Source organism: Pithys albifrons, unplaced genomic scaffold (genome assembly GCF_047495875.1).
Source record: "Pithys albifrons albifrons isolate INPA30051 unplaced genomic scaffold, PitAlb_v1 scaffold_47, whole genome shotgun sequence".
Taxonomy (NCBI): domain Eukaryota; kingdom Metazoa; phylum Chordata; class Aves; order Passeriformes; family Thamnophilidae; genus Pithys; species Pithys albifrons.
The window spans coordinates 156,922-175,519 of NW_027286062.1; the positions used below are offsets into that span (position 1 = coordinate 156,922).

At 50.9% G+C, this 18,598-nt stretch overlaps 1 protein-coding gene across 1 annotated transcript in view; it reads right to left on the reverse strand.

Moving 5' to 3' along the window:
* The window catches only part of LOC139685254 (centrosome-associated protein CEP250-like), a 36,162-nt gene continuing 17,564 nt past the window's right edge, over nt 1–18,598 (reverse strand). Inside the window, exons 14-25 of the mRNA XM_071581920.1 lie at nt 18,435–18,566; nt 17,788–17,958; nt 15,188–15,266; nt 14,279–14,433; nt 11,360–11,410; nt 10,481–10,647; nt 8,684–8,843; nt 8,369–8,500; nt 7,722–7,892; nt 5,122–5,200; nt 4,215–4,369; nt 1–78 (exon numbers count right to left, since the gene is read on the reverse strand). Of these exons, the coding sequence (XP_071438021.1) occupies nt 1–78; nt 4,215–4,369; nt 5,122–5,200; nt 7,722–7,892; nt 8,369–8,500; nt 8,684–8,843; nt 10,481–10,647; nt 11,360–11,410; nt 14,279–14,433; nt 15,188–15,266; nt 17,788–17,958; nt 18,435–18,566 (1,530 nt within the window). The remainder of the gene's footprint in view (nt 79–4,214; nt 4,370–5,121; nt 5,201–7,721; nt 7,893–8,368; nt 8,501–8,683; nt 8,844–10,480; nt 10,648–11,359; nt 11,411–14,278; nt 14,434–15,187; nt 15,267–17,787; nt 17,959–18,434; nt 18,567–18,598) is intronic.

Below are 18,598 nucleotides of genomic sequence, written 5' to 3' on the forward strand. Positions count from 1 at the left end.
TCAGGAGTGGATGGACAGCACGGGGGCTGTGGGAGGCACGTCCCTCCCACTGTAAGAGAGGATCAGGGTGGTCACCACCTGAGGAAGAGCAGAGTGTGCCTGCAGAGTGCCTCTGCTTTGGAGGGGTGCAGAGGAGGCAAGGGAAAAGGGAAGGGAAAAGGCAGGGGGAAAGGTAGAGAAACATCAGAAAGTGAAGGGCACAGGGAAAGTAAACCTCTGTCGCAGCTCTCTCCACCTCCAATCCCTGCTGGGCTCTCTCCAACCCTTTCTTCTGTAACATCTCAGAGTCCCATTTCTTCTCACATGGAACAGCTCTGCCCTCAAGAGGGGAAATCCCACAACACTTTGGAATAGACTCATTGTGTCAAAAATAAAACAAGTGTAATTTTCATCTGAAAAAAAATTTTATTAAAAGTATTTATAAAATGTCTAATTGTTTCCAGAAAAAACTTTGTATGACAAAGTAATATATAAGAAATGCTTCAAAAGACAAACACAACAACCATTTCCCACAGCTCAACATAACCAGTGTGTGGGGAGGGCACAAGGCAGGAGCCCCACGATGCTGCAGCTGCTCCTCTATAGGAAATCCATGCTGAGAGAACCAGTTCCCCATGGGCAGCTTTTGGACCTGAGCTGATTGGAACAGCAAACTCCAGAGCTGTGTCAGTCTCTGCGGGCCTGCCAGGAGACATTCTCGCAGGTGAATGGTCTCTGCTGGAGCCACACAGACCGACGAGGCTGCAGCCCTGGCTGCTTTGCCCAAGCTGCTCATGTACTGATGGGAATCTCTATTGCCACCTCTTGGTGGGGAACATCACTGGAATCTTTCATGGATGTTGGAGGGACATTAAGATCAATCCCAAGGCCTACCTGTGTGCAAGGTTCTGCTGTGTCTCTCTCTGAAACCCTTTCCTGAAGGATGGCTAATTCTTTCACCAGGGACTCTTTCTCCATTTCACTCTTGGTAAGGGCAGCACACAGGACTTGTGTCTTCTCTCTGCATTCGAGTTCTCTGCTTCGTGACTGCTCCAAAGCAGCAGCCACACGTTCCACTTCTTCCTGCATGGCTCCCCTCTCAGCTTGCCCTTGTTGTGCTCTTTCCTCCTCCTTTTGCAAGTTAGTCAAATACATTTCATTCTGCTTTTCCAGCATTGCCATCTTGTCTTGGTAAATCTTTATTTCTCTCTCCCTCTCTGACAGGATGGCAGTGATCCCAGTGAGTTTCTCCTGCAAAACTTTGCCCTGTGTTGCCACTTTCTGGAGCATCTCCATTGTCTTCCCCTGATTTTCAACTTCCTCAGTTTTAACTTTGGAAGGTGCAGTTTGGAGTTCTTGTTCAAGGGAGTGATTCCTGTCTGTTGCTGAATTTGCTCGTGTTTGAGTGTCCCAGTTCAGTAGGTGGGACCAGTTTCTCCCTGTGTGGGTGTGACCAAAGCTGTGCATTCTAAACCCTCTCTGCCATTGCCCAGCAACTGTTCCCAATGGCCCATTGGCAGCAGCTGCCCAGGGCACAGCTGAGCCCTCAGGCTGGGAGCTGGCTGGGAAAGAAGCCTGGCAGAGGAGCTGGGAGAACTGCCCTGCAGGGAGTCCTTGGCACCTCCACACCCACCTGAGGGCTCAACTCTGCCCATGGGCCAGCAACGATTCCAAAATCCCCCCTGACTGCCAGAGTCAGATCCCCCAGTGTGGAACTCCCTGCCCTGGGGGAGGCACTGGGGGCTCCCACCTGGAGCTGAGGGAATAGAATCGTGGGGTTTGAAGACCTCAGGGAACCATTCGTCGGACTGAGAGGAGGAGCAGAACTTCAACAGGAGGAGCCCTCCACTCTCCACCAGACTGTGACCATCATCTGCACCAACAGGGTTTTTTACCAGCTTTTGCTATGGACTCAGGGGAACCACGTGGGACTCGGCACAGGGGCCAACAAACCTGTTTGTGTTTGTGTCCCAGGGCACTGGGTTATACTACTGGGGTTTGTCCATTAAAAGCAATTTCTCTTTGTGTCATTATATTTATTGTAATACTTTTTATTAGATTGTAGCTCTGACTTATAATCTCTCCTGAGCTGGGTTCATTTCTCCTGCCGGTTTACCTTTAAACCAGCACGCAGAGGCTGTAACCGATTCCTCAAGAAGTTTGATGTGATACTCCAGTTGTTCTTTCTCTGCTTGCAGCCTGTCCCGTTCATGCTGCAAAGCAGGGACAAAAAGAGTCAATCGTTCCATCTCTTGTGTCTGCTCTTCGTGGCAGATCTGAACTCCTGCCGCAGTGGCAGGCACGGGCTGCCCCTCTCTCCCTGCCTCTCGGGATGCTGCAGACCTTTCCTGGGCCCCCCTTTACTCTGCGTCTTTCCCAGCTCCCTCAGCCAGTCCCAGCTGCCTTTCTGCCCTTCCCTGAGCTCTTGGAGCTCTACTCGAGGTGTCCTTTGGGGAGGAGCTGCCAGAAGTGCAGGCAGGATTCCCAGTCAGACCAAGCCTGATTTAGGCAGTGCCATGAGGACGAGGGGCTGCCCCCACCCTGGGGTGCCCTTCAACAAGCTCATCTTTTCAAGACCAGCTCTTTATTAAGATTTCAGTGACATTTCTGACCATTGAGGCACAGCTGTAGGAACACATCTGGCATGAACTGGTATCCCCAGTGTTACAAAAACTATGTTAATTTTAAAGGCTGCCCAAATTGAGAGAGACTGGCTAAGATCATTCTCCATCAGCAACCAGCTGCACAGACATACGGAGGATTAGGGCTTGGGAGGTGCTGGAGGGGCTTGGGAAGAGATTTTGGAGGCTGGGATGGGTGAGGAGGGGTTTGGGGTCTGCAATGGTGTCTGGAGAGGGGATTTGGGAGGCTGGAGGGGAAAGGAAGGGGCTTGGGAGACTTGGAAGTTGGTTTGGGGAGAGCTGGGAGGGTGAGGAGGAGGTTTGGGGGCACTGGGAGGACTTGGGAAGGGGTTTTGGGGGGTGAAGGGTGAGGAGGGGCTTGGGGGGGATTTTGTGACTATAACCTGTTTAGTTCATTGTGGGACTTGGCTCCTGTCTCAGGGTGTAGTCTGGAAGGTTTGGGAAATTCCTTTTCCCAGTGTTATAAAATCATTAAGGTTGGAAAAGCAGATGGAGCTTCAACTGCTGCCCGCCCGGCTCCCCGGGATGGACGTCCCGGTCCTCCCTCCCATTGGCTGAGCGGGAGGCGGGCTCTGCTCTGATTGGCCGCTCCCTCAGGGAGGGTGGTGGGGAGTCTGTCCCGCCTTTCCTATGATTGACAGCCCGAGCCGAGCTTCCATTGGCGGAGTGCTCGTCATGGGCGGGCACAACCCACCTATGATTGACAGCGTGACACGATCTCTCATTGGCTGAGCAGAAGGCGGGCTCCGCTGTGATTGGCCGGTCTCTGAGGGCCGGGGTGGGTCCGGGGGAGCCGCAGGAGTCTTTTCCAGCTCCCTCAGCCTGTCCCGGCTGCCTTTCTGCCCTTCCCCGACCTCCTGGAGCTGTTCCCGAGAGGTGCTCTGGGGAGGAGCTGCCAGAAGTGCAGCCAGACCAAGCCTGATTTAGGCAGTGCCATGACAGTGTGCTCTCCTTTGGGGAGGAAGGGAAATTGAAAGGACCCCAACATTTGCTTTCCTGGGTTTGGGGCAAAAGGGAGAGGTTTTTGACCCTCCTGTGTAGAGTTGCTGTGGTGCCATCCCCTGGAGCCCCACTGTCCTCCCTTGGCACAGCAATAACCAGGTCAGCCTGTCAGTCTGGCTTTCCAAGCAGGACTAGTTTTCCCCTCTCAGGCACACGTTGTGATCTGCATCAGCACTTTTGCTTTCTCTCTTCCCTCCCCTTTGTCTGTTCTCAGATGGCCAAAGCTAAACACATCTCTTCTATAAACAATAGTTAGAACAAACTTGGTCTTCTCACCCCTTTTCCCAGATTTGGATATTTAGAAATCTGAAGATGAATTTGAACACCAACAATTGCCCAGGCCATGCCACGTCAATAGAGAAAAGTGTGGAAATGACTTTCACTGAAGTTTCAAGGGCCAACGACTTTAGCAAGGAGGGAAAAAGCACCTTCAGCCCAAACTGGGCTTGACATGACTATGACACCTTTTCCTCCTTGTTCTGAACAGTGGTGATTGGAAAGTGAAACTGAAAAATGGTTCTTCTTAGAAATAGGAAGACAAGGTCCAAAACCAGCAAGGAAATGGCCTTTCCTGGCATCTGCCAGACTCACCAGCACATCCTGTCTTTGCTCCTCTGTGCTCTTCAGTTTCCTTTGCAGAGACTCCACCTCCTTATGCACAGTCCCAGCCACTTTCTTCTTGGCAGAGGCCTCTTTCCTCAGGGCGGCTTTTAAGGAGTCCCTCCTGTGTTCTGCTGTCCCCAGCGCTGCAGCAGGAAAGGCCAACGGGGAAGGAGTAGAGAAAATCAAACTGATGTGCATCCTGCAGACACAACAGCAGTGTCTGCTCTGCCTGTCCGTGTCACCCAGGGCCTAAGGCCACAAGGGCTGCCAGAGCTGACAGAAATGTGGGAAACTTCCAGGTAGAGAGAAAGGGAGAATAAGAGTGTCAAGGTGCAGAGGAACATGAAAGTGTGTTTGCTCTTCTGCTTGTTGAAAGACCAGGACTGAGGGCGTGGCAGCCCCTCAGCCACAGTGTTAGAAGCAGGGAGAACAGACATGGGGCAAACAGGGAGAGAGACAGGAGGGGAGAGCCAGATGCAGGGTCCCAAAGGAGAAGGAAAAGGAAGCCAAAGTGAAGACTGACTATGACACTGTTGATTGACCAAGACTATGGAGAAGTCTCCTGCTGCTTGTTTTTTCCCTCTCCCATCCCCAGGCACTGCACTTTTCCACTCTGTGGCATCAGAGATCCCCATGGCTTACACAGGATGGAGCAGTGGGTGGGAAAGGGAGAAGCTAAACCTTGCCAGCTTTCAGCCAAATGTTTGTGCAGCTCCTGACTGCGGGTACACCAGTGGTGTGTTTGAGCTTGACTCCCTCAGCTCCAGCTGCAGGTCCAGCACATGACACTCTGTGGCCAAGGGCTCTGCTCTCTTCACGGAGCTGTGGAGCCTCAAACACAGCTCAGACCTTTCAGCGTCCAGGGTGTGCAGAGAGTCCCTCAAGCTCCTCTCACCTGCTGGAGACTCCTCCAGGGCCTGCAGCAGCTGCTGCTCTCGAGTTGCCTGGGCAGCCTCCTTCTCCAGCACTGCTTCCTGGATGCAAAGGATTCAGGACTCTGTAAAACAGAAAGAGGCAAGAGAAGTTTCCTCAGGAAAACACAATTCTTACCCAGAAAAAAACCCCAACATTTTCCTTCTGTTTCAATTAAAACTAAATTCTCTGAATAGCTCTTCTGAAGTTCTGAGTGTCAGAACACAGGTTTTGTCACCTCTGCCATGAAACCAAACTTACTTTTCTGTTTGCTTACAATACTGGTCCTGAAGGAACAGCTGACCCAACATGTGCTTTATCTGGGCTTTCAGGTCCTGAGCTTCCAGGTTTAAATGGCAATACTGCAGATCTTGATTAAGTTCCTTTGAGAAATTTGGAAAAAAAACCCCAAAATTGAACAACAGCACTTCAAACCAATAGGGAGAAACTAAAATTTAAACTAAAAATACTAGTAATTCAGCCAATATTGAAAATTAAAGACAGAGCAGAGCTGTATTCTAATCCTGCAGGGATCTGGAACAGTGTTTGGATTGTTGGAGTGCTGCTGGATGTCTTGTATTTCTCCTACGGTTCCTCAAGCTTTGGCTGCACCTCCTGGCACTTCTCTTCCTGCTGCATCAGAAATTCTTCGAGTCCTGCCTGGGAAAAAATGTTCTTGTCTGGGGCCCTGCAGGAAGTGACAGTTAAAGAGCAATGTCCAAGGGGCGTTTGGTGTTGCAGGGTCCAATGCCCAATGTCCAAGGGCGGTTGTCCTTTGTTTGGTCCAATGCTTAATGTCCAAGTGCAGTGGCCTAAGTTGGGCCCAATGCCCAATGTCCAAGAGCTGTTCACCTTTGTATGCCCCAAAGCCCAATATCCAAGTGGTTCTGGCCTTTGAAGGATCCAATGCCCAGTGGGGAAGGACCGTTGTCCTTTGTATGGTCCAATGCCAAATGTCCAAGACCAGTGGCCTGGGTATGGTCCAATGCCAACATTCAAGGGCAGTGGTCTAAGTGGGGTCCAATGCCCAGTGTCCAAGAGCTTTTGGCACCTGTACAGTCCAATGCCCAATGTTCACGTGCTGTTGTCTTTTGTAGGATCCAATGCCCGATGTCCAATGACCGTTGGGATTTGTATAGTCCAATGGCCAATGTCCAAGGGCTTTTAGCCTTTGTTCAGTGTAATACTCAATGTCCAAGGGCTTTTGGCCTTTGTAGGGTCCAATGCCCAGTGTCCAAGGGCTGCTGACCTTTGCAGGGTCCAATACCCAATGTCCAAGAGCCATTGTCCTTGATAGGGTCCAATGCCCAATGTCCATGGGCTGTTGGCCTTTGCATGTTCCAATGCCCAATGTCCAAGGGTTGTTGGCATTTGTGGGGTTCAGTGCCCAAAGTCAAAAGAACTGTTGCCCATTTCAGGGTCCAGTGCCCAATGTCCATGGCCTTTGGCCTTTGTATGGTCCAATGCCCAATGTCTACGGGCTGTTGGCCTTTCTAGGCTCCAGTGCCCAATGTCCAAAGGCAGTACCTTTTCCTGGTCCATTGTGCACTTTCCAAGGGCCATTGCCTTTGTAGGGCCCAATGCCCAATGTCTAATGACTGTTGGGATTTGAGTAGTCCAAGGGCCAATATCCAAGGACTTTTGGCCTCTGTATGGTCGAATGTCCAATGTCCAAGGGTTGTTGACATTTGCAGGGTTCAATACCCAATGTCTAAGGGCAGAGCTCTAAGAAGGGTCCAGTCTCCAAGAGCTGTTGGCCTTTGTGCAGTGTAATGTCCAATGTCCAAAAGATTTTCACGTTTTATACAATCTAATGCTCAATGTCCAAGTGCCATTGGCCTTTGTAGGGTTCAGTGGCCAATGTCTAAGGGCAGTGGCCAAAGGGGGGTCCAATGCCCAATGTCCTAGGGCTGTTTTCCTTTGTAATCTCCAATGCATTTTTTAGCATTCAATGCCCAATGTCCAAGATCAGTAATCTAAGTGGGATTGAATGCCCAATGTCCAAGAGCTGTTGGCCTTTCTATGGCCAAATGCCCAGTGTCCACAACCTGTTTGCTTTTCTAGGGTCCAACGCCCAATGTCCAAGGGTTTTTCGCCTTTCTATGGTCTAATGCCCAATGTCCAAGGGATCTGGACCTCTGTAGGGTTCAATGCCCAGTGTCCAAGGGCAGTTGCCTTTGCCAGGTCCAATGCCAAATGTCCAGGGTCTGTTGCCCTTCGTAGGGTCCAATGCCCAATGTCCAAGAGGACAAGGAAAAGGAAGAGGAAGCCAAAGTGAAGACTGACTATGACACTGTTGATTGACCAACACTATGGAGAAGTGTCCTGCTGGTTGTTTTTTCCCTCTCCCATCCCCAGGCACTGCACTTTTCCACTCTGTGGCATCAGAGATCCCCATGGCTTACACAGGATGGAGCAGTGGGTGGGAAAGGGAGAAGCTAAACCTTGCCAGCTTTCAGGAAAGTGTTTGTGCAGCTCCTGACTGCGGGTACACCAGTGGTGTGTCTGAGCCTGACTCTCCTTCAGATCCAACTACAGGTCCAGGACTCAACACTTTGTGGCCAAGGGCTCTGCTCTCTTCACGGAGCTGTGGAGCCTCAAACACAGCTCAGACCTTTCAGCGTCCAGGGTGTGCAGAGAGTCCCTCAAGCTCTGCTCGCCTGCTCGAGACTCCTCCAGAGCCTGCAGCAGCTGCTGTTCTCGAGTTGCCTGGGCAGCCTCCTTCTCCAGCACTGCTTCCTGCAGGGCCTGGATCTGGAACACGGATGAAAAGAGTGTGAGGGACAGGGCTACTCCTGAGGCAGCAGAGAGGGCTGTACAGCCAGGAACGAAGGAGAAATTCCTTCCAGCACAAAACACACCAGAAACAGGAGGTACAAAGGCAAGGATTGCTTGGAGGCAAGGAGAAAATAAACTCCACAAAGGGAAAGGGGTGACAATGGGCCTTGGTGGACTGGAAAGACAAATGCAGACTAAGTTTCTGAGACTTGCTCTCAGGCTCATCTTTTTCTGCTTGCACTCCAAAAATCCCTTTCCTTCAGCCACTTCCTTTGCCTTCTCTCCCCAGCTCTGCCTGCATTGCCAGCCTTCCTTGCTGGGGCTGTGCTCTGGAGCTCACCAGGCTCTGTGCTTTCAGTGCCTGCACTCGTCCTTGCCTCCTCAATTCCAGTGCCTACATTTTATGGCCTTCTAAGTGCCCTTCACTCTGTTCCCTGGCTACTCAAACTGACCTGCATCATCTCTTGCTGCTTTATCACCAGTGCCTCCTGGACCTGCTGGCTGCCCTGCCTTATCCCCTTCCAAATGTGGAATAGGTTCTTCATGACAAGGCCCTTATCCCTCTGCTTTTCCAGCAGGACTTGCTCAGAAACAAAGAGGATGGTTTCACACTCACCATACAACATGTCTGTGTCCAGATTCAAAGACTGATGGGCTCCCGCCTTCTCAGAGCAAGGTGTCCTTTAGGGCCAGAAACCAGTGGGAGCCTACAAGCTACAGGTGGTACTGTGTGTCCCTGGAGAAGAGGATCCCAGTGCATCGGTCACCTGGTGTTTGAGCTCCTGCACTTCTCCTGTGCGGTCTGAAAGGACCTGCTCAATTTGGTGAAGAGGAGAACGGAGCTCTGACACCTCGTTCTGCTGGGCAAGGTCCTTTTCTTCCAGGGCTCTGATCCTCCGGTCCTTCTCTTCCAGACACACAGTCAGCCTGAAAGAGAGAAGATGCAACTCATTCCCACATGGTATCACATTCTAGGCCTTCAGCCACCTGGGCAAAACTGCTCTGGCTGATGAGATTTGACTGAAGAACTCAGCTGCTAGTTCCCACTGCAGTCACACCCCAGCACGTGCCCTGCACCTTTATCCTTAGAAAAAGGTCAAGTACTTCCTTAATGCCCTCTCTTGTTTTCAGATGGGAATGTGAAGAGAAACATAACAAAGTCTTGAAATGAAGCCATTACGGAAGACGGCAATTTTTCCTCAGATAACAAGACTCCAAGGGACAGGTTTTGTCAACAAGGCAGAGACATTTGCTTTGCCTGCTTGTATGTTCAGGCAGGAACAGCAGCAAGTGACAGCCAGGGGATCTCTGGGCAGTTCCCCAAGGTTTGCCAGAACCCAGGTTCCTTTCAGCTGGACAAACAAAGACTGAGAGCAGAAGTGCCAACAGGGGCTTGGCACACATACTGCCATCCTTCCACATGATGCAGGAACCTCCAGGGAACGCCGAAGGGCACGGCCTTTTCATTGCCTTCTGCTCTGAAGAACCACCCTGTGCCATTCAAGACTGGCAGCACTTTATGGGCCGCAGGAGCCTACCCAGCCTTTCTATTCCTTCTTGCCTGCTTTGGCCACTCAGTGCCACCTGTGACGGTGCAGGGTGGCAGGGACCCTGCCTGAGCCTCTGCAGGCACCTCTTGGCACTGTCTGAGGAAGGAGCCAAGAGAGGGCTACAAGAGACATTGGTATTCCTTGGGTGCCTCAGAGGGGAATCTGCCTTCCCTGCCCAATCATGGCCTTCAGATGGTTGTGCCAAGCACAGGGATCAGGATGCCAGGCTGATACACATCCCAGAGGTTTCAAACACCTGGACACAGGGTGGAGCTGATGGATGTATCCAGCTCATTACATCTCAGCTTGCCCAGACACACTGCCCTGAGAACAGAATACCCTCTCAGAGGGGAAGAGCTACTTGAAAGTCGTTTGTCTTTTGAAAAATACATCCCTGAAGAAGTAAAAGAAAATGAAACACATCTGCACTGTTAGTTCAGAACTCTGCCATTTAGTAATTGCTGGCAGAGCCACTTGCAGATGCAAAGATGGCAAAGAGGGAAGGCATGACACAGAAAGCACAGTCCCTGTGCTGCAGCCTTCCCGTGTCCTTCTCGAGGCTTGCACAGTCCCTGCAGAGAGATGGCTCAGTGAGAAGAACCACGAGGCCTGGAGAGTCACAGATCCCATTTTCAGCACTCCAGCATGGAGCTGAGGGCAGCAAGCTAAGGGAGATCTTGCTCTTTCCCTCTCAAGGAAACCCCTGGAGAGGGAAAGGAAGGCAGTCTTTTGTCTCCCTTCAGTGGGAAGCAGTGGCTGGGAAAGGGCACCCAAAGAACAGCATTCAGAGAAGCACCTTGGTCACAGGGAGGTGTCTGGTGTTCCAACATCGCTGTCCATCTCCCAGACAGCCTTGGCAGTCACAGCAGAGCATGACAAGCCCTGACAGGACAATGCTGAAGTGCCACACTGAGGCCTACACATGGAAGGGCAGGTGTGTTCTTTGGCCACAACACCTCTGAAATCCCACAAGCACATTCCCTCTGGAACGTTGAAGGAAGAGCAAAATCTCACCTTCTGATCTCTTCCTCTAAGGATTGCAAGTACTTTGGAGGGCTGCTGGATGTCTTGTCTTTCTCCTCCAATTTCTCCAGGTTTTGCTGCCCCTCCTGGCACTGCTCTTCCTGCTGCAGCAGGAAATTGTTTGAGTCCTGCCTGGCAGAAAGCTCTTGTGTCGGGGCCTGCAGGAACAGACAGGGAAAGAGCACAAACAAGCAATAAGGAGCAGGGAAGGAGGCTCCAGAGAGCTGGCAGAAGCAGCAAGCAGGGACACAGCTGCACTGAAGGCAAAAGTTGTGCTGGAGGGGTGGGCATCAAGGAGGGACAAGCAGTAGAACACAGAGCTGGTGACACCAGAAAGGCAGTGCTGGACCACAAGGGAAAATATTTGGCTGGTGAAGTGCTGCCTCATTCCAAGCCCTCGAGCTTCCTGGAAGAGCTCAGGGATGAGTCCCCTCAGACTGCAGGGCTGGCCCTGAGGCAGTGGCTCCCAAAGGCTTTGCAGCCTGCCCCAGCTCAGCAATTGCAGCTCAGCTCTTTCTCCCCTCCTTGGGAATTTTTTCAACCCAATAGTTTGACAATGGCATAAAACAAATCTGCTGCAAGGTGTCTCACTTTTCTCCTCTTTCTGAGGGACATGTGTTTAGCCACGGCCCATGTTCCTCCCACCAAGGACAATTCTGTTCTCACCTTTCCACAAATGGGAATCTTGTGCTTGTGACACCTGGAGAAAGAAAATCTAGTGCTCCGTGGGGAAAATACTCTCTTAAAAACACTCTTGATTCTCCTCTCTTCAGGCTGCACCTGCACATTGAAGGAGACAAAGCATCATGCAAAGCTGCACCCAACAGTACAGCCACAGCAGCTTTTGAGGAGAGTTTTCCTACTCCTCACCTGCTCCTGTAACTCAGGTAATTGCTGACTGCAGTGAGCATGGGACTCCTCCTGTGAAGAAAAAACAAGAATTTCCTTTCAGTCTGCAGCCTGGTCATGGCCATAATTTTATATGTTCCTTCTAAGGTTTCTAATGGGGGGCTGCTGCCACTGGAATTTGCCCTGTTTCCTCTCTATGGCCAGACAGCACTCCCACCAAAGAAGGTTCTGCTTTCATCTGTATCCAAGTGGACACCATGTGCTGGTCAGACTGGGAGAGAGGCAATGCACAGGCATCTGGGAGCAAGAGACCCCTAAAACACCTCCTCAGCCTCCTCCTTTCAGGTTCCACCTGCACATTGGATGGCAGAAAGGCTCACAGAAACCTGACAGAAACCCTGGGCCAGAAGGACCTGTGGACATCAAGGCCAGGAGGTCTCTGCTGACAGACCCTTAATTGCACCAGGGAACAAAAGAGCACTGAATGTGGTCTATGGAAGAGAGTCTGGTGTGTGTCTGGGGACACTGGGCCCAGGAGGGGGGCACTGCAGTGAAGGTGCATTTGTGAAGGTGCATTTGTGAAGTCCTTGGAATGCCAGAAGAGAGAGAAAATAAAAGGTGTGCACACAGCGAGGAGAAGGAGAGGGAAGGAAACAAAGCGAGGACTCCAAAGTGCTGTCTGGGAAATGGTGTTGTGGTCCAGAGCACTGTGAGGCTTGGCAGAGGCAGCAATAGCCCATTTCACCTGCTCAGGACTCCTCCTGGACTCAGCACTGAGTTCTCTCCTCTCCCTGTTCTCTTCTTCTGATGTTGAAACTCGCTGCTGTTCCAGGTTGGTCACTGAGAGCTGTGACAGCTGCTTCCTTTCTGCTCCAACATCCTGCTGGGTAATGAGAGAGGAGATGATGCCATTCTTCTCACATGCTGCACAAGCTGGGCCTCAGAAATCTCCCTCTCGGAGAGCACCCTCCGAGCTCCAGCAGTGCAGCTGCTGTTCAGCCTTGGGTACAAAACTGCCAAGGTCAATCCATCAGCCTGGTCAGTGGCTCCCTTTTATTTCCATGCCAAATCCAAGCTACCACATGTTGGCTGACCTTGCTTAGGCATGAGAGAAAGAGTTCCCCATGGGCAGCTTTTGGACCTGAGCTGATTGGAACAGCAAACTCCAGAGCTGTGTCAGTCTCTGCGGGCCTGCCAGGAGACATTCTCGCAGGTGAATGGTCTCTGCTGGAGCCACACAGACCGACGAGGCTGCAGCCCTGGCTGCTTTGCCCAAGCTGCTCATGTACTGATGGGAATCTCTATTGCCACCTCTTGGTGGGGAACATCACTGGAATCTTTCATGGATGTGGGAGGGGCATTAAGATCAATCCCAAGGCCTACCTGTGTGCAAGGTTCTGCTGTGTCCCTCTCTGAAACCCTTTCCTGAAGGATGGCTAATTCTTTCACCAGGGACTCTTTCTCCATTTCACTCTTGGTAAGGGCAGCACGCAGGACTTGTGTCTTTTCTCTCCATTCGAGTTCTCTGCTTCATGACTGCTCCAAAGCAGCAGCCACACGTTCCACTTCTTCCTGCATGGCTTCCCTCTCAGCTTGCCCTTGTTGTGCTCTTTCCTTCTCCTTTTGCAAGTTAGTCAAATACATTTCATTCTGCTTTTCCAGCATTGCCATCTTGTCTTGGTAAACCTTTATTTCTCTCTCCCTCTCTGACAGGATGGCAGTGATACCAGTGAGTTTCTCCTGCACAACTTTCCCCTCTTCAGCCTCTTTCTGGAGCATCTCTATTTTCTTCCCCTGATTTTCAACTTCCTCAGTTTTAATTTTTAAGATGGACAGTGCAGTTTGGAGTTTTTGTTCAAGGGAGTGACTCCTCTCTGTTGCTAAATTTGCTTGGGTTTCAGAGGCTGTAACTAATTCCTCAAGATGTTTGATGTGACACTCCAGTTGTTCTTTCTCTGCTTGCAGCCTGTCCCGTTCATGGTGCAAAGCAGGGACAAAAAGAGTCAATCGTTCCATCTCTTGTGTCTGCTCTTCGTGGCAGATCTGAACTCCTGCCGCAGTGGCAGGCACGGGCTGCCCCTCTCTCCCTGCCTCTCGGGATGCTGAAGACCTTTCCTGGGCCCCCCTTTACTCTGCGTCTTTCCCAGCTCCCTCAGCCAGTCCCAGCTGCCTTTCTGCCCTTCCCTGAGCTCTTGGAGCTCTACTCGAGGTGTCCTTTGGGGAGGAGCTGCCAGAAGTGCAGGCAGGATTCCAAGTCAGACTAAGCCTGATTTAGGCAGTGCTATGACAGTGTGGTCTCCATCGGTGAAGAAGGGAAATTGAAAGGACCCCAACATTTGCTTTCCTGGGTTTGGGGCAAAAGGGAGTGGTTTTTGACCCTCCTGTGTAGAGTTGCTGTGGTGCCATCCCCTGGAGCCCCACTGTCCTCCCTTGGCACAGCAATAACCAGGTCAGCCTGTCAGTCTGGCTTTCCAAGCAGGACTAGTTTTCCCCTCTCAGGCACACGTTGTGATCTGCATCAGCACTTTTGCTTTCTCTCTTCCCTCCCCTTTGTCTGTTCTCAGATGGCCAAAGCTAAACACATCTCTTCTATAAATAATAGTTAGAACAAACTTGGTCTTCTCACCCCTTTTCCCAGATTTAGATCTTTAGAAATCTGAAGATGAATTTGAACACCAACAGTTGCCCAGGCCATGCCATGTCAATAGAGAAAAGTGTGGAAATGACTTTCACTGAAGTTTCAAGGGCGACGACTTTAGCAAGGAGGGAAAAAGCACCTTCAGCCCAAACTGGGCTTGACATGACTATGACACCTTTTCCTCCTTGTTCTGAACAGTGGTGATTGGAAAGTGAAACTGAAAAATGGTTCTTCTTAGAAATAGGAAGACAAGGTCCAAAACCAGCAAGGAAATGGCCTTTCCTGGCATCTGCCAGACTCACCAGCACATCCTGTCTTTGCTCCTCTGTGCTCTTCAGTTTCCTTTGCAGAGACTCCACCTCCTTATGCACAGTCCCAGCCACTTTCTTCTTGGCAGAGGTCTCTTTCCTCAGGGCAGCTTTTAAGGAGTCCCTCCTGTGTTCTGCTGTCCCCAGCGCTGCAGCAGGAAAGGCCAAAGGGGAAGGAGTAGAGAAAATCAAACTGATGTGCATCCTGCAGAAACAACAGCAGTGTCTTCTCTGCCCATCTGTGTTACCCAGGGCCTAAGGCCACAAGGGCTGCCAGAGCTGACAGAAATGTGGGAAACTTCCAGGTAGAGAAAAAGGGAGAATAAAGGTTGCAAGGTCCAGAGGAACATGAAAGTGTGTTTGCCCTTCTGCTTTTTGAAAGACGAGGACTGAGGGTTTGGCAGCCCCTCAGGCACAGTGTTAGAAGCAGGGAGAACAGACATGGGGCAAACAGGGAGAGAGACAGGAGGGGAGAGCCAGATGCAGGGTCCCAAAGGAGAAGGAAAAGGAAGCCAAAGTGAAGACTGACTATGACACTGTTGATTGACCAAGACTATGGAGAAGTCTCCTGCTGCTTGTTTTTTCCCTCTCCCATCCCCAGGCACTGCACTTTTCCACTCTGTGGCATCAGAGATCCCCATGGCTTACACAGGATGGAGCAGTGGGTGGGAAAGGGAGAAGCTAAACCTTGCCAGCTTTCAGCCAAATGTTTGTGCAGCTCCTGACTGTGGGTACACCAGTGGTGTGTTTGAGCCTGACTCTCCTTCAGATCCAGCTGCAGCTCCAGCACATGACACTCTGTGGCCAAGGGCTCTGCTCTCTTCTTGAATCTGTGGAGCCTCAAACACAGCTCAGACCTTTCAGCCTCCAGGGTGTGCAGAGAGTCCCTCAAGCTCCTCTCACCTGCTGGAGACTCCTCCAGGGCCTGCAGCGGCTGCTGCTCTCGAGTAGCCTGGGCAGCCTCCTTCTCCAGCACTGCTTCCTGGATGCAAAGGATTCAGGACTCTGTACAACAGAAAGAGGCAAGAGAAGTTTCCTCAGGAAAACACAATTCTTACCCAGAAAAAAACCCCAACATTTTCCTTCTGTTTCAATTAAAACTAAATTCTCTGAATAGCTCTTCTGAAGTTCTGAGTGTCAGAACACAGGTTTTGTCACCTCTGCCATGAAACCAAACTTACTTTTCTGTTTGCTTACAATACTGGTCCTGAAGGAACAGCTGACCCAACATGTGCTTTATCTGGGCTTTCAGGTCCTGAGCTTCCAGGTTTAAATGGCAATACTGCAGATCTTGATTAAGTTCCTTTGAGAAATTTGGAAAAAAAACCCCAAAATTGAACAACAGCACTTCAAACCAATAGGGAGAAACTAAAATTTAAACTAAAAGTACTAGTAATTCAGCCAATATTGAAAATTAAAGACAGAGCAGAGCTGTATTCTAATCCTGCAGGGATCTGGAACAGTGTTTGGATTGTTGGAGTGCTGCTGGATGTCTTGTATTTCTCCTACGGTTCCTCAAGCTTTGGCTGCACCTCCTGGCACTTCTCTTCCTGCTGCATCAGAAATTCTTCGAGTCCTGCCTGGGAAAAAATGTTCTTGTCTGGGGCCCTGCAGGAAGTGACAGTTAAAGAGCAATGTCCAAGGGGCGTTTGGTGTTGCAGGGTCCAATGCCCAATGTCCAAGGGCGGTTGTCCTTTGTTTGGTCCAATGCTTAATGTCCAAGTGCAGTGGCCTAAGTTGGGCCCAATGCCCAATGTCCAAGAGCTGTTCACCTTTGTATGCCCCAAAGCCCAATATCCAAGTGGTTCTGGCCTTTGAAGGATCCAATGCCCAGTGGGGAAGGACCGTTGTCCTTTGTATGGTCCAATGCCAAATGTCCAAGACCAGTGGCCTGGGTATGGTCCAATGCCAACATTCAAGGGCAGTGGTCTAAGTGGGGTCCAATGCCCAGTGTCCAAGAGCTTTTGGCACCTGTACAGTCCAATGCCCAATATTCACGTGCTGTTGTCTTTTGTAGGATCCAATGCCCGATGTCCAATGACCGTTGGGATTTGTATAGTCCAATGGCCAATGTCCAAGGGCTTTTAGCCTTTGTTCAGTGTAATACTCAATGTCCAAGGGCTTTTGGCCTTTGTAGGGTCCAATGCCCAGTGTCCAAGGGCTGCTGACCTTTGCAGGGTCCAGTGCCCAATGTCCAAGAGCCATTGTCCTTGATAGGGTCCAATGCCCAATGTCCATGGGCTGTTGGCCTTTGCATGTTCCAATGCCCAATGTCCAAGGGTTGTTGGCATTTGTGGGGTTCAGTGCCCAAAGTCAAAAGAACTGTTGCCCATTTCAGGGTCCAGTGCCCAATGTCCATGGCCTTTGGCCTTTGTATGGTCCAATGCCCAATGTCTACGGGCTGTTGGCCTTTCTAGGCTCCAGTGCCCAATGTCCAAAGGCAGTACCTTTTCCTGGTCCATTGTGCACTTTCCAAGGGCCATTGCCTTTGTAGGGCCCAATGCCCAATGTCTAATGACTGTTGGGATTTGAGTAGTCCAAGGGCCAATATCCAAGGACTTTTGGCCTCTGTATGGTCGAATGTCCAATGTCCAAGGGTTGTTGACATTTGCAGGGTTCAATACCCAATGTCTAAGGGCAGAGCTCTAAGAAGGGTCCAGTCTCCAAGAGCTGTTGGCCTTTGTGCAGTGTAATGTCCAATGTCCAAAAGATTTTCACGTTTTATACAATCTAATGCTCAATGTCCAAGTGCCATTGGCCTTTGTAGGGTTCAGTGGCCAATGTCTAAGGGCAGTGGCCAAAGGGGGGTCCAATGCCCAATGTCCTAGGGCTGTTTTCCTTTGTAATCTCCAATGCATTTTTTAGCATTCAATGCCCAATGTCCAAGATCAGTAATCTAAGTGGGATTGAATGCCCAATGTCCAAGAGCTGTTGGCCTTTCTATGGCCCAATGCCCAGTGTCCACAACCTGTTTGCTTTTCTAGGGTCCAACGCCCAATGTCCAAGGGTTTTTCGCCTTTCTATGGTCTAATGCCCAATGTCCAAGGGATCTGGACCTCTGTAGGGTTCAATGCCCAGTGTCCAAGGGCAGTTGCCTTTGCCAGGTCCAATGCCAAATGTCCAGGGTCTGTTGCCCTTCGTAGGGTCCAATGCCCAATGTCCAAGAGGACAAGGAAAAGGAAGAGGAAGCCAAAGTGAAGACTGACTATGACACTGTTGATTGACCAACACTATGGAGAAGTGTCCTGCTGGTTGTTTTTTCCCTCTCCCATCCCCAGGCACTGCACTTTTCCACTCTGTGGCATCAGAGATCCCCATGGCTTACACAGGATGGAGCAGTGGGTGGGAAAGGGAGAAGCTAAACCTTGCCAGCTTTCAGGAAAGTGTTTGTGCAGCTCCTGACTGCGGGTACACCAGTGGTGTGTCTGAGCCTGACTCTCCTTCAGATCCAACTGCAGGTCCAGGACTCAACACTTTGTGGCCAAGGGCTCTGCTCTCTTCACGGAGCTGTGGAGCCTCAAACACAGCTCAGACCTTTCAGCGTCCAGGGTGTGCAGAGAGTCCCTCAAGCTCTGCTCGCCTGCTCGAGACTCCTCCAGGGCCTGCAGCAGCTGCTGTTCTCGAGTTGCCTGGGCAGCCTCCTTCTCCAGCACTGCTTCCTGCAAGGCCTGGATCTGGAACACGGATGAAAAGAGTGTGAGGGACAGGGCTGCTCCTGAGGCAGCAGAGAGGGCTGTACAGCCAGGAACGAAGGAGAAATTCCTTCCAGCACAAAACACACCAGAAACAGGAGGTACAAAGGCAAGGATTGCTTGGAGGCAAGGAGAAAATAAACTCCACAAAGGGAAAGGGGTGACAATGGGCCTTGGTGGACTGGAAAGACAAATGCAGACTAAGTTTCTGAGACTTGCTCTCAGGCTCATCTTTTTCTGCTTGCACTCCAAAAATCCCTTTCCTTCAGCCACTTCCTTTGCCTTCTCTCCCCAGCTCTGCCTGCATTGCCAGCCTTCCTTGCTGGGGCTGTGCTCTGGAGCTCACCAGGCTCTGTGCTTTCAGTGCCTGCACTCGTCCTTGCCTCCTCAATTCCAGTGCCTACATTTTATGGCCTTCTAAGTGCCCTTCACTCTGTTCCCTGGCTACTCAAACTGACCTGCATCATCTCTTGCTGCTTTATCACCAGTGCCTCCTGGACCTGCTGGCTGCCCTGCCTTATCCCCTTCCAAATGTGGAATAGGTTCTTCATGACAAGGCCCTTATCCCTCTGCTTTTCCAGCAGGACTTGCTCAGAAACAAAGAGGATGGTTTCACACTCAC